The sequence below is a fragment of the Molossus molossus genome, unplaced genomic scaffold (genome assembly GCF_014108415.1).
Source record: "Molossus molossus isolate mMolMol1 unplaced genomic scaffold, mMolMol1.p scaffold_m16_p_1, whole genome shotgun sequence".
Lineage (NCBI taxonomy): Eukaryota > Metazoa > Chordata > Mammalia > Chiroptera > Molossidae > Molossus > Molossus molossus.
In genome coordinates this window covers 100303814-100318619 of record NW_023425344.1, presented here as the reverse complement: position 1 = coordinate 100318619, position 14806 = coordinate 100303814, and the positions used below count along the sequence as shown (strand labels likewise).

Genomic DNA, 14806 nt, shown 5'->3' with positions numbered 1-14806 from the left:
TATAAGCCTAACTACATCATTTTTTTTAATTTTTAAAATAACCTAGCAATAATTTAGAAGCAAACTGCCCTCTTTTGATCACCTTGTTGAAGGCTATAATAGTGTTTGAATTGTATATTCTTTTGGCTGATGGTACATTAAACAGAAATAAAACCTTTTGGTTTTTCAGATATAAATTTGAAATCAGTAATTTTGTTGACAGTATTTTAAAAATTGGACTTAATATTTGATCTGGAAAGGAATGAAATGACTCTCCCAGAATATTTTTCCTGGCAACGACCCCCGCCATTTCTAAGTGAACAATCAGAGTACATACATTCTATTGTTGAAATTTAAAAGTAAAATGTTGCTCACAAGAAAGAGCACTTAGAGCACTTTCCTGTAATTATGTCTCTCGTTGGGTGCAAAAAGCTGTTGCTACCTTCTGAGGCGATTAATCTTCAAGGCCTGTAGTTGAGTGTGGTGTCCACTGGGTGGTGACAGAGACCTGATTAAGCTCAAAGATGGAAGAGGGACTCTTTCCCTTACATTTTTAAGGATACCTAGAGTATTCTTTTTGCTGGCTTAAAACAAAAACAAAAACAAAACACCCACTACTTTGCCTTTATTCTGAAATATATCAAGTTATATCTCCCTATTTTGAGTCGAGTATCATAATTGTTGACACTGGTATAAAAATAATCACCACTTATATGATGATAACAGCAATGAAAAATATCATTAATGTGGCTTTTCTCAAAAGCACTTCCTATTACATCTGATGGGAATTGTGGGGCTTTCCCATCGTTTAAGGAGTAGGGCAGTAATTCTTCATTTAAGCTCAGGTGGTTCCAGAGGAAGAAGGGAAGGACGCATTCTAGGCAAGGAGCTAGAGCGGGGTGAGCAAGTCAGCACTGTGTCTGCTGAAAAGAAATCTAGAACGAAAGTATAGATGATAAATGTTAATGCTTATTGCCTATTAGCCATCTGATTGGACATCAGTTATGCCTCATCCTTGTATTTACACTCAATTGCTTAGGGATGAAAAGAGATAGTTAAAACACAGGCCTCGCGCGTGTGTGAGTTCGAGCAGGTTAAGCTGGATCTAAAAAGAGACTGCAGTGGAACCTTGGTTCTTGAACTTAATTTCTTCTGGAAGGCTGTGCAAGAAGCAGTTTGTTCGAAAACCGCATCATTTTCCCCATTGGAAATAGTGTAAATTAAATAATTTGTTCCAGCCCCCCAAATGATTCCCTGTTTTAATCGTTCTTATGTATAGTACATGTCTAATGTACTGTTTAATCTAAGACACTTCTTTTCTTAAATTTATTGCACACCCCCCCCCCCCCCTTACTAGCCTTAAACAAATCCCTCCCAACACCGGTTGCTGCGGTGTCTTCCTGGCCGGCACGTAGCGTCTCTGCCTTTTCACCGCATGGCCTCCGAAACCCTGAGCTTTCTACCTCTCCTCCCTTCCAGGTCACCCCCCTTTCCATTTCCTCTCTGGTCACTTCTTCACAGGCCACCTGCTTGCATTTATCCAAATCAACAACACTTTTCCTGCCTCTTCAGTTGCCTGTGATCATTGTTCCTTTCACACCCTTAATGACTTCAGCACTCTTTATGGCCTCTCTACGTTTTAAAACTCTGCTGACCATCCATTTCGCCTGAGAGATGCTTTTTGTCAGGCTGATGTATCAGCGGGAAAGGGTTGTCACCGAAGTTTTGTTCAATAACCGAGACATTTTTCCCCTGAACAACTTGGTCGAGAACTGAATTGTTCAAGGTGGGAGACGTTTAAGAACGAAGGTTTGACCGTATACAATGATGTCTAAAGCTTATTTGGATCTACTTGTGTGGAAAAAGGCAGCGAATATTAGCATATGAAACTATTGCTGGGGATGGCATTTGTCCTCCTTACAGCATCTACATCATATATTTTCAGCTCAGAGAAAGTTGAACAATTAATCTTCAAAAAAGAATCACCTTTATAACTAAATCAAGTAGTTTTTCTTTGTAATTTCATACTTGCAGAGGTCAGGTTCCCCGGGCACAGAGTCCTTGAGCTTGGTACTGCTGCTGGAGTTGCAAGGCCTCTGCCCTGCCCAGTGTAACAAGAGCAAGTCTGCACTCGGACATGGGAGTTACAACCTGCTTTTGACTGGAGACGCTCACTCATAGGTTGCTTGTGGTCTCTCCGTTTTCTGCCTTCCCAACCCTATTGCCTTCTGCTTTCCTTCTTTCTCCGTCTGGTCCTCTCCATTATTCACCTACTATGATCCGCCCTCTCCTCTCTCCCCTCCCTTCTGTCCTCACCTCCCTTTCTATTTCTTCTCTGGTCACTTCTTCCCACTGCTTCTCATTCCTCCTCTTTTTGAGAGACTCAGCCCTCCACAGGCAAGGTTGTCCTGGGGCCCCTCAGAACCTTCGCTGAAGTGCCAGCCATGTATGTAGAATCTTACATGGTTCAGAGGTGTTGGGTCAGTGATGGGAGTAACTTGGGCATAGCATAATCCAACAGCGTTATCAGCCAACAAATATTTATGGAAGATAGATGTTGATTTGGGATCATGAGCCATAGATTAGTTCCACTTGTTAGTCTTTAGCATGCTCCCTGGTCACAAATCATTATAGAAAGTAGATGTGACCTGACACTATTTTAAGTGAAGCAAAGCCCAGTCCTGCAGTCTGGCCCTGGCACCTGTGAATATACTCACCACTGTCACGCAAGGCCTCCTAACCTAACTGGCATCACTGTCTTTAAAATGAGGAAGAATTGTTGTTGTTTTTTTAAGCACTTACTTTTAGGAGGCAGTTACATTGCTGTCTGCTGCTTCCTTCAGATCACTTTACCTTCTTCTATGCTTATTGAAAATCTTTACAGGACAAAGGGCCATACTCTTTAAATGTCTGTACGTTTGAGGCATTCACCGTGCACCTCTCAAAATGTCCTACTTTCTAATGAGAGATTGCCATTTAGGAATTAGTTAGATACAGTGTCATTTTGTTTGCATTGATTTTTATTCCTCCAAACTCTGCTATATCCAGCGTCTTACCTATGTCGATCTTGGGTATTTGTAACCATTCTTTCTGTAGTGTATATATGAGCAGTGTGTCTTTACTCTAATTCATGTTTACTATGCATCAGCGAGTGAACATTTTGTCAACACCTTACATGTAAATCTGTTACTATTTTAGATATTATACAAAAGAACACACATTAAGTAGGTTTTTGTCGACTCAGGGGAAGGGAAATGTATTACATGAAAGAACTTGAAGATGCTGCCTTTTGGATATTTTAGAGCAGTCACAGGTTTTCCCCCCAGTGTGGATTTTGGCCTCTTGCCTATTCAGTAAATGGAACATGTTAAGTTTTTCTTATTATTCTAATTTGATGTGTAGATGCATAGAATATTAATGTCTCTTCCTTAGAGAAATTTCCATATTGACTTGAATAAAAAGTAGTGTTAAGTGTAAGGTGAATACATTTTTACCCTTTATATTGAAAAATTAAATCTCCCTCATAGGTATGATATGTACCTTTCCATTTTGTTTCAGTCATGAAATTACCACCTCAGTCTCTCCATTACTTCCTTCTCAGTTTTTCTGTTGCTTCTCCTGAGAAATTCATGCCTCATCCTACGTTTTGCTCTGTGTCCTGTTAGTTTTTACCGATGTGTACCTTTCATATATCTAAAGGATTTCAAAATAAAAAACGTATGGATATTAGAATAAGAACAGTATGTGAAATGACATTTTCCCAAGGATGTTTGATTTTCTCCCTTAGTCCTTTCTTCCCCACTTTACTTTGAGAAAGTCTCTTCCCCTCATTGGTTCCTTCTTATACCCTATCTACTCTGCTTCAGTGAGTCCAAACCTAGAATATTGCTTAAATTCTGGGTACCACATTTATAAGGACGCCCTTTTATCTTTGTCAGTGTCAGTACTAACTCTAGCTGATGTCTGTGGAAAATGCTTATGGAAGCCAGCCCCAAACTGACTGTTCCTAGCAACAAGTTGGTGCCTGCAGGACATAGAAACGACATACGGGGCTCTGCAGAGTAATGGAACTCTGGTCACCCCTGGTCTGGTGCTGCTTGTGTTCGCCTTACACACTTGTTGTGTTCAGTTGTCTTTTTGATGTGGTATGTAAAATAATTTTAATTACTATAGTTGTGGACATTGAAAATGTGCTAGGACCATAAAAGCAGATGATCATAAATATGTGACCATAGACATTCAGTCAACAACAGGCAGCTAACTTTTGAAAACTCCAGTTTCAAGTGGATCTGGTTTCACGAGCTATGAATTGACGTAGACGGAGAACAGGCTCTGAGCACGCGCAGTCTGGCTGAGAGAGACGGGTGTAGCTTCCACTGCAGACTGGGTTCCAGAGGTGCACGGGCAAGTTGCAAGCACAGTTTCTTTTCTTTTTTAAGAATAATACTGCTCTGGAGAATTTAAAACATGTAACATTATTTCCTGTGAACGAGGCTCTCTCCGCAGGCTGCTAAAGGGCACTGAGTGCTGGCGAAGCAGGGCGGCGTGAAGGGCCCTGCAGCTACCCCAGCGCCGTCCCTGAGCAGCGCTGCGGGCATGAGCTAACCACTGCTTTCCTTTTCTTTTTCATGGTTATGTCTCCATCGGGCCCCCTCACCACCCTGAAGGGGTGTGCTGACGATTAGCTGGTACTGTCGAATGGAATATCAACCAGACATTGACTTCGCCATTCAGATAACTGAGTTGTGTGCCCTTAGAAGATGGTCTGAATGGGGACTAAATGGAAATTCATAAATTTAGTTTTTCTATTACATAGATCTTTATGTCTTCCAGATAATTTGTGTTGGGGGTCAGTTGCTACAAGGAGGAAGAAGTTCATCTATCTGGGACTAAATAGATTGCTATTTGTAGAGCTGATAAAAACTTGGGGAACACTAAGTAGATTTTAATTACTAATGCTAGTTTTTACCCAGATAGGCTGAATAACTACTTGTGAAAGTTCTTGACTTGGGCTGCCTTTGAGTCAACTTTTGTCCTGATTCCAGGAATTTCCTATGAGACTAGTCAGAGCTGAACGGGAGTACTTTGGATTACTTTACATACAGCATTCAAGAACAAAGAAAACTTTTTTCAGCAACAAGCATTTTAAAATTCAAGCTATCACTTGAAGTAATTTGTCCACATATCATAAACTGTCTTTATTTTGAAAAGACAGAACATTTGGTTATGCCGACCGTTGAGTAGCACCTATCTGTTGCTGCCTTTGAACCACGAGCCCCGCTTACCTCTCTTCCTTCACGGGTCAGCCTAACGCAGGGCCGGGTGTCTGAGCTCTGCCTGGAGCACGGCCTGCACAGCCTCTTCTCCCGGCTCCGCCACGCGGTGGAGGGCAGCGCGGAGGCTCTGGGCCACCTCTCTGCTTTACCTGCCACTGACCAGTGTCAGCCCCTGGGCAAGTTCACTTCCGCCTCGGTTCTCTCATCTACAAAATGAAAATAAAGGTGGTGAGCTACGCTATATGCCAATTGCAGACACTATATATAGCTTTTATTTTTTTTTTTTTTGGCGAGCTTGCCTTTGTCCTTTTATTTTATTTATTTATTTATTTAAATTAATTGATTTTTGTTACAGATGTTTCTCCTTTTGCCCCCACTAATTCCTCCCTCCCCCACCCTCCCTGCCCTGTCCCCAGCTTTGTTGTCCATGTCCATTGTTCATGCATACATGCATATAAGTTCTGTGGTTCATCTCTTCCCCACCACCCCCTCTGCTGGGGATTGTCAGTCTGTACCCTACTACCACGTCTCTGGGACTACCCCGTTCCTCAGACTGTTATGTTCATTTTATTCCACAAATAAGTGAGATCATATGATACTTGTCTTTCTCTGTTTGACTTGTTTCGCTTAGGATGATACTTTCCAGGTCCCTCCATGTCGTCTCAAAGGATAAGAGATCTTTCTTTCTTACAGCTGCATAGTACTCCATTGTGTATATGTACCACAGCTTTTTTATCCATTCGTCTACTGATGGACATTTGGGCTTTTTCCAGATCTTAGCTATTATAAATAGTGCTGCTATGAACATGGGGGTACATATATTCTTTCTGATTGGTATTTCAGGCTTCTTGGGGTATATTCCTAGAAATGAGATCACTGGGTCAAATGGCAGTTGAATTTTTAATTTTTTGAGGTAACACCATATTGTTTTCCATAGTGGCTGCACCAGTCTACATTCCCACCAGCAGTGTACTAGAGTCCTCTTTTCTCCACACACTCGCCAACATTGTTGTTTGATTTGTTGATGGCGGCCATTCTGACAGGTGTGAGGTGATACCTCATTGTTGTTTTAATTTGCATCTCTCTGATGATTAGTGATGTTGAGCATTTCTTCGTATGTCTCTTAGCCATCTGTATGTCCTCTTTGGAGAGGTGTCTGTTTAGTTCCTCTGCCCATTTTTTAATTGGGTTCTTTGTCTTTTGTTGAGTTGTATGAGCACTCTATATATTTTGGAGATGAACCCTTTATCTGATATATCATTGGCATTTATGTTCTCCCATACCGGAAAGGGTTGCATTTCCATTTTGATGATTGTATCTTTTGCTGTGCAGAAGCTTTTGAGTTTGATGTAGTCCCATGTGTTCATTTTCTCCTTTGTTTCTGTTGCCTTAGGTGATGAATCAGTGAAAATTCTGCTGCGTATGATATCTAAAATTTTGTTGCCTACATTTTCTTCTAGGATTTTCATGGATTCATGAGTCACATTTAAGTTTTTTATCCATTTTGAGTTTATTCTTGTGTAGGGTGTAAGTTGATGGTCCAGTTTCATTTTTTTACATGTACCTGCCCAATTTTCCCAACACCATTTATTAAAGAGGCTGTCTTTACTCCATTATATGCTCTTGCCACCTTTCTCAAATATTAATTGAGCATATTGACTTGGGTCCATTTCTGTTCTCTGTTTTGTTCCACTGGTCTATATGCCTGTTCTTGTGCCAGTACCAGGCTGTTTTGATTACAGTGGCTTTGTAGTATAACCTGAAATCTGGTAATGTGATCCCTCCAACTTTGTCCTTCTTTTACAAGATTGCTGTGGCTATTCAGGGTCTTGTTTGGTTCCATATGAACTTTTGAAGTATTTGTTCTAGTTCTGTGAAGTATGTTGTTGGTATTTTGATGGGGATTGCATTGAATCTATAGATTGCTTTTGGTAGTATGGACACTTTAATGGTGTTAATTCTTCCAATCCATGAACAAGGTATGTGCTTTCACTTTTTTATATCTTCCTCTATTTCTTTTTTCAATGACCTGTAGTTTTCTGCAAATAGATCCTTTACTTCTTTGGTTGAGTTTATTCCTAGGTGTCTTAATTTTTTGGCCACAATAGTAAATGGGATTGTTTTTTAGTTTCTCTTTCTGTGAGTTCATCATTGGTGTATAAGAATGCCATCGATTTCTTGACGTTAATTTTGTATCCTGCTACTTTGCCAAATTCATTTATTAAGTCTAGTAAATTTTTGATGGAGTCTTTGGGGTTTTCTATGTATAGTATCATGTCATCTGCGAATAATGACAGTTTCACTTTCTTGTTTCCAATTTGGATCCCTTTTATTTTTTCTTCCTGTCTGATTGCTGTGGCTAAGACTTCCAGTACTGTGTTAAATAAGAGTAGTGAAAGTGGGCATCCTTGTGTACATATATAGCTTTTGAGCAGTGTTGGCATATAAAAGTTTAATGGGTATTAGCTAGTACTATTATTATTATCTTCATGAATTATTACACAATCTATGTCCAACCCACCATTCAAAGTGAACTTTATAAAACAGACATCAGATCAGGTTACTCTCCTGCTAAAAAGCCTTCAGTATTTTGTAGTTAACTCACACACACACACAAAATCCAGTATTCTTACTGTGGTCTTCAAGGCCCTGTGCGACATGACTTCTGTTTCTTTGATCTCAACCCGAGCTATTCTCTACCTGTCTTCCCTTCTCTGTCCTGCCCCACCCCAAGTCACTGTAATCACCTTGTCCTGGTGCTGTCTTCGCAGCTCTCACCACTAGCGCAGACTCTGATCATTCTCTGCTCCCTCCGCCAGACAGGGGCTCCACCCAAGCTGTTCGCCGTGCCCCAGCACCGAGAGCGGTGCTGCTACGTAGTAGTTGCTCCGTAGGCATGTATTGGTTAAATGAGTGAAACCAACTGTTCACAGTTCCAATGCTTTGTGTGCTTTCAAATGCATAAAATCAAGAGCTTGCACAAATATTGTCAAAGTAAAGTTAAATTTGGTTAAAACCATCAAAGTTTCTCTGGAGTTTAATGAACGTGGCGTATGGAAGAAAACAGTGACCAGGAGGGAAAATACTGGGTCTTAGTTCTCATTCCATTTCTGCCACTAAAGATCACTTGGCTTCTCTGAGACTCTGCTTCCCTGTCCATGAAATGCAGGCAGGACTGGAAGGCCCCGGAGCCCTAGGGCTCTGAGAAGCTGCCCAGCTGAGGGAAGTGGGCAAGGGGATGATGGGAGGAACCCTGAGCTCCTCCACTCTAACTAGAGCAGCTGTGCATATATTTTCTTTATCTATTGAGGGGTCATATGAAATTAGGTTTGAAAAAAAGTCTGCTTCTAAAAAGTTTGAAAACCACTGAATTAGAAGAGCACAAAGGTTATTTTTAGCTGAACGGATTCTGGTAGCTTAACCGTTTGAAGGATATTGTTTCTTCATCATGCTCTGCTCCCTCCCCTCCCAAAGAAAAGCTCAATGAGTATTTTTTCAAATGTCTTCAAGAAAATTATGATATGTGGGTAAATAACAAAATGTCTTCATCAACAAATGAGATCCATGAAAACAAAGACCAGATATGCCTATTCACTGCTAATGTAGCTTAGCACAGTCCTGAAGCAGAGTTTTCTCAATAAATATTTGCTGGATGAATGGATGACGGGTAGATGTTTGAAGTGAGCAGCTACTTATTTTTAAGTGAGAATATGTTATGTTGTCATAACTGACAACATAATGTGAAAAACATATCTTAAATCATGGAATTTTTACAAGTAAAATCTGTTGTGTGTTTTTTTTTTCAAGATGATACTTACTGGATATTCATGTTGTAATAGATTATCTTTAAACACTGTTTGCTAAATGGTGAACTAGTTTCACCTCTCTTTAATTCCTCATTTATTTTCTGATGTTTGCCATTTGAAACATAAAGCTCTCGATCCAAGATGGCGGCAGAGTAGGTAGAAGCTACATTCATCTCTTCCTGAGACCAAACTGGAATTAAAACTAAAATATAGGAAGGTCATCCTGAATGACCAACTGAAGACTAGGTGAAGAGAAGTCGTATAACCAAGGGCTTATGAAGAGGCCATAGTGAGACTGGGATAAGCACAGAACTGATGAAGAATTAAAACTCCTTAGATAGTGGCAGGAAAGAATTTACAAGGAAGCTTGATAGACTCCAGGCAAAGGCTACCAGGATGCCTCCTGAAGCTGCAGGTGACCTGGAGAAGTTCCTGCATAAAGTGCGACCTGAAGCTCAAGTTGAGAGAGAATTTCTGGCCTCATCAACAACAACACGGAAGACTGTGGTTGAAGAAGAAGCCTAGCCAGTGTGGCTCAGTGGTTGAGTGTCAACCCATATACCAAGAGGTCGCCGGTTCGATTCCTGGTCAGGGTACATGCCCAGACTGTGGGCCCAATCCCTAGTGGGGGGCATGCAGGAGGCGGCCAATCGATCTTCTCTCTCATTGATGTTTCTGTCTCTCCCTTCCTCTCTCTAAAATCAATAAAGAAATAAAAAAGAATATTGCATAAAAAACAAAATATAGAGCTAACGTATCCAATGTGATTTCCTCTTTCTTTTTTTTTCTTTAAAGTGGGATCTTCTTAGAATATTAGCTTTAAAATAAAGAGTACTATTTCTTTTTATTGTGCAGTTATACTGTAAAAGGTCCTTAATAATTATGATAATAAGTTACTTGGGGACAACTTTCGATCACAGTTAGTCATCAGTTGACTTTTAAATTTGGCAGAGCTGCTTGAAGTTGATAAGAAAAGTTTTACTGAGATTTCAAAACCATTTTAATCTAAGCTAAAGTGGAGTTGATGGCAGGACACTGAGCACCTGACCTGCAGGAATAGGAATGAGACTGTCAACCTTGTATTCTTGAAAAAACATGGCACAGTGTATCTTGAATCACATATTACACAGTTGTGTGAACCTTATTCATGAGGTTATAAAATATTGCGACCTACGCATTGCCTAATAAGATTTTGAATTTTGTTATGTTTTACTGTCAGTATCTCTAAAAAAAATGCTTCTCTTAAGCCACTATAATTTTGTGTGTGTGCGTGTGTGTGTGTGTGTATGCACATATGAAAAGTATGCAACTATTCATAGTGTAGTTTTTATATTTGATACTATTTACTCATGTGTTTATATTACTTATGAATTTATCTTTTGTTTTAGGTAAAGATGATGAATTTCCGAAGAAACCTTTGGGACAGCTTCCACCTGAATCTCAGTCTGCTGCCATTAGTCATCTGAGCAATGGACAGAGTGTTGGCAGGTCAAGTCCCCATAAGAACAGAAGAGAGAGTGACTCGTCGCCTCACAGAAAACCAGAGCATTCCCCTCACCATCAGAGCAGACTCGGTACCCCAGAAAGAGTGAGGCAGCCAAGGCGGAAATCAGTGGATGAGGATAGTAAAAAGCTTAAAGATGAGGCAGATTTTCAAAGAAAACTTGTATCAGGTCCACAGGATAATGCCAGGCAGTATGATCATGCAGCTGCTAACCAAAATAGCAATGCTATTTCAAATATCAGGAAGGAATTTATGCCCAAATGGAATAAACCATCAGATGTGTCAGCTATTGAAAAAACTGCCAAATATGCCACTGAAGGCCAAAGTCGATTCGCGCACCCCACGCTTACAGTCACCATCCCAAGTTCTGCAGATCCGCGGGTGTCGAGCGCGAGGCAGAGGGCGAAGGTCTGGGATGTTGAAGAAGGCAAGCGGGGCTCGAATGCATCGCAGTATGATAATGTGCCTGAAAATGAAAACGGCACGTCTGTTGAAGAGGCACTAGAAAGGGCTTACTCTCATAGCCCAAGGAATGTTGTTTACGCTCACAGTCCAAGAAAGAAAGCTGAGCCAAGTTCTAGCCCCTCAAAAGTATCAAACAAGTTTACTTTTAAAGTACTGCCTCCAAGTTATGCAAAATATCCAGCTCAGTTCGATGGGGAAGATCGTGGGACAGTGCATCCCCCATCTTACAGCAATCCCCCTATTTACCATGGAAATTCTCCAAAGCACACCCCCACTGCTGGCAGCAGCTTCGTGTCTCCACAGGCTAGCCACCGGGCTCCGGTGAATCCTTCCAGGAGGCCGTATGGTTCCACTCCTGCCATCGATGTTTCTCCGGAGAAACCTCACAGCCGCCCAGTTCCTCTTGTCCTGCCGTCTAACCGAATAGAAGTTCTTCCCATTGATATTGGTGCTGGAGGATATTCAGGCAATTCAGGGTCACCAAAGAATGGCAAGTTCATCATTCCTCCAGTGGATTATTTGCCAGATAACAGGAAGTGGTCGGAAGCCGGTTACACATACAGAGCTGAACAGTCTTGGGGTCGTGATGCGAACCGTAGCCACTTAAGCAATTTAACAAAATATTCTGCCCTTCAACATGTATCCTTTCAGGACCATAGCCTCCCCACAGTTTCTGTGGATAGTCCAGTGCGGTATAGAACTCCCCCAGCTTTAGAAGATGCCAGTTCCTCTGGGTATCAGTATTCAGGGCCCTCAGGCCCAGTGTATCACTACAGAAACCAGGATGGACTTTCTGTTCAAGAATCGGTATTGCTGTGAGATTTCATCTGCACTTGAAATGAAGACAAGAGAGTGGAAACCGTACGGAACCTACATTGCTATGTTTATAATTGCCAAAGCAGTATTTGTACCACTGTAAACAACTCGCACAATTCTAATGTATGTTAGTAATGAGGGTGGACAGAAGTGTTTCCAACCCCACGTAGATGCTGCTGAAGATGAGCATTTTAAATTGCATCATCACTGAACCTGTTAATTTACCATGGAAACATAGCAATAGCATTTAGGGATGCACACAGAACAGTTATTACTCAATTTCATTTATAGCTTTCTCCAAAACCTAAACACTTTACTCCATTAGCTCATTTATTTTGAGTAATGTTACAAAGCACTGAAGAACTGTCTTGGAGAGTAGATACTTTTAAGGCAATATGTAGTGTGTGTGTCTGTGAATAGATGTAGGCATCTATGCATACATATTTGAACACAACTAGTGAAACGTTTAAAAAACTGCTTTAACTCTAGATCCATCAAATAATTTATTCTTCTTTTCTTTAACTGGTCTTTTAGTCAGGTTTTTGCCCCTCATATTTTTAACCCAGATTCTAAACTGACTTAAGGGTTTGCCTTGAGTTGATTCATTCAGATCTCACAGAATACTCATTTTTCTCATTCACTTGCTGCCATTTTCTCTCAGTCTGAAAATTAAAGATATTGGAGAGAAAGGCTAACCACTTAATGATGCTTAACCATTGTGGCAGTTAAAATAAGATTATGGCCAGAGATGCAGCCCTGCTCTGGTCTGACTCGTGCAAAGCTAGATGCAAGGGCGGTGCCGTGGCACAATGCAGCTCCCCTGTGGGTGCCAGCAGGAGAGGGGGCACCTTACTCCTGGGCAGCAGAACAAACCCCGGGACTTGCCTTTGAAAGCAGGACTAACAATATGGTTACTTCTTCCTTCTGCCCCACATTCCCTGCAGGCCTCGCTGCACAGGCTGGGTGCGCATCCCCACGGTCTCCTCCCGGCGCTCTTCCTTGGAGAAGGTGGCCAATGGCTACTGCTGCGCCCAGGCCATTAGATTTTCAGCCTATAAAACTGTAAAAAACAAACAAAAAAGATCTAAATTATTGATAGAAATCTAAGATTTTGGTCTTTTTTTAAAAAAATAGTGTGACTTTCGTAATTTTAAAAATCTTTTTCAGGGACAAAAGTTCAGGTCCATGTTTTAAAAAATTAGCAATGTCTTTTAAAATATTTTATTTACACTACAGTTACCAAAACACTGACAAAGTTTGGAGCATGCCAAGAACGTATGACTTTGTGTTTAATTGGAGAGCTTGTTTTCGGCGTGACTTGGCTCACATTTGCACAACAGAGGAACCTAAGGTTCAGGGCTCTTTTTGTTGCAAGTTGTGGCTTTAAGCTTTCAAGGTACAGAAGTGTGTCTTTTAAAATGGAAAGTAACATTTGTTTAGCTAGCGAATGTGACAATATTTTTTATGTATATAATGAGTCTAATGTAATTTTAATCAACTTGGTAATGATGTTATTAAACGGCAAAACAAGTGCAGTGTATTAGGTAAGCACTACACGGAAGCTCACCAGATCCTCACATCACTGGGCCCTCGATTCAGATCATGTGAAGCTTTGAAATAAGTGTACATAAAAATGTAGCTGAGGATATTAATTCATGATTTTTAAACCATGATTCTATGACTTGTAATAAATCAAGCTGTAAAATTTAGTTCGTGATAGCAGCACCTGAGCTGCTCCAAAATCTATATATCAACAGTGGTGAATACTGTAGATTTATATATATATATGTATGCAAAATATGTATACACACACTATTTTCTTATGTCATCTATGACATTTTTTATCTGTATCATTTTTTTGATGTGATTGTTTTTAACATGCTAAAAGTAATACATATATTTTGTTTTGTGTCTTTTATGTGCTCTTGTCCATCTGGCAGATGCGCTGCACCCCTGACCCTTGGAAGCTCATCCTAACGAGGGCGCTGCCCGGTGTGCGCGGCTCACGTGCATCAAGTCCTGTGTCATGTGCTCTATTAACTCCCAGTACTCTCTTTAGGACTCCAGCACCTTTCCTTTATTTTATTTAATCTGCCATTATTAATATCAATAAGGTATTATTTCTAGTCTTCCCCATTATAAAGTGTAGCTCTCTGTGTTAGTTTTTAAGTAGGAAAGTTTAATTTGAAGTTCTTTTGCCACCATACAATTTCATGCTTTCAGATTTATCTTTTAATAAAGATAAATAATGAAATACTGATAAAAGACGAAATCATATTGGTAAAGTGAGTTAAAATATATTTAGGAAAAACATATTTGGTAAGAATTTTTATGGTGTGGAAACTGATTTTACTCTGTAACTGCATGTACTTGGTGGAAATATTTTGTTTATTAAGTCTTCATAGCAGTTTTGCCCAAAACACTAAGCACTTTGGTATAGTTTTTATTTTTTTAATATTTAGTTTGAAAAGTTAAAGAAACTAGACCTTGAGTCTCAAAGGCTTTTAAAACTTTTACTCTTTCAGGTGCTTATTTTTTTATAGGATTTTTTTTTTTTTAATGACAGCTTTTTAAACCTGGGAGATCTATCTAAAATCAGATATCACAGTATTGTAGGGGAGGAAAAACATATATTTTTCTGTCAACCTTTCTAGGTGCTCTGGCCAGGGCCTGTCAGTTGGATTGACAAAAGACAGGTGAACAAGAGAAAAAGAAACAGGGCTACTGACATGTGTATCCTGCACTCAGATGGCAGGGTCCAGGGCTGAGCAACGAAGGGAGGGCAGACGTAGGCTCCAGATACCTCCCTCGTGGGGAAGGGATGGGGAGGACGGCACTTATGGTAAAATAAATGACTTTTTGGGAAAATGGAGAGGCCTTTTGGAAATAGATGGGAGATATGACGGTTTGTGACAAGTCCGGGTGTGGTGCCACAAGAGATTAGAGTTGCCCGGGGAAGG

At 40.4% G+C, this 14806-nt stretch overlaps 1 protein-coding gene across 11 annotated transcripts in view; it reads left to right on the top strand.

Annotated features, from left to right (window-relative positions):
* The window catches only part of USP6NL (USP6 N-terminal like), a 160667-nt gene extending 147675 nt beyond the window's left edge, over window positions 1-12992 (top strand). For 10 of the 11 annotated variants that reach the window (XM_036259910.1, XM_036259968.1, XM_036259915.1 and 7 more), the window contains one exon: window positions 10450-12992. In XM_036259910.1, the coding sequence (XP_036115803.1) occupies window positions 10450-11849 (1400 nt within the window). In that variant the 3' untranslated portion in view covers window positions 11850-12992. The remainder of the gene's footprint in view (window positions 1-10449) is intronic. The other variant, XM_036259957.1, reaches the window with a different exon arrangement.
* The last annotated feature ends 1814 nt before the right edge of the window (window positions 12993-14806 follow it).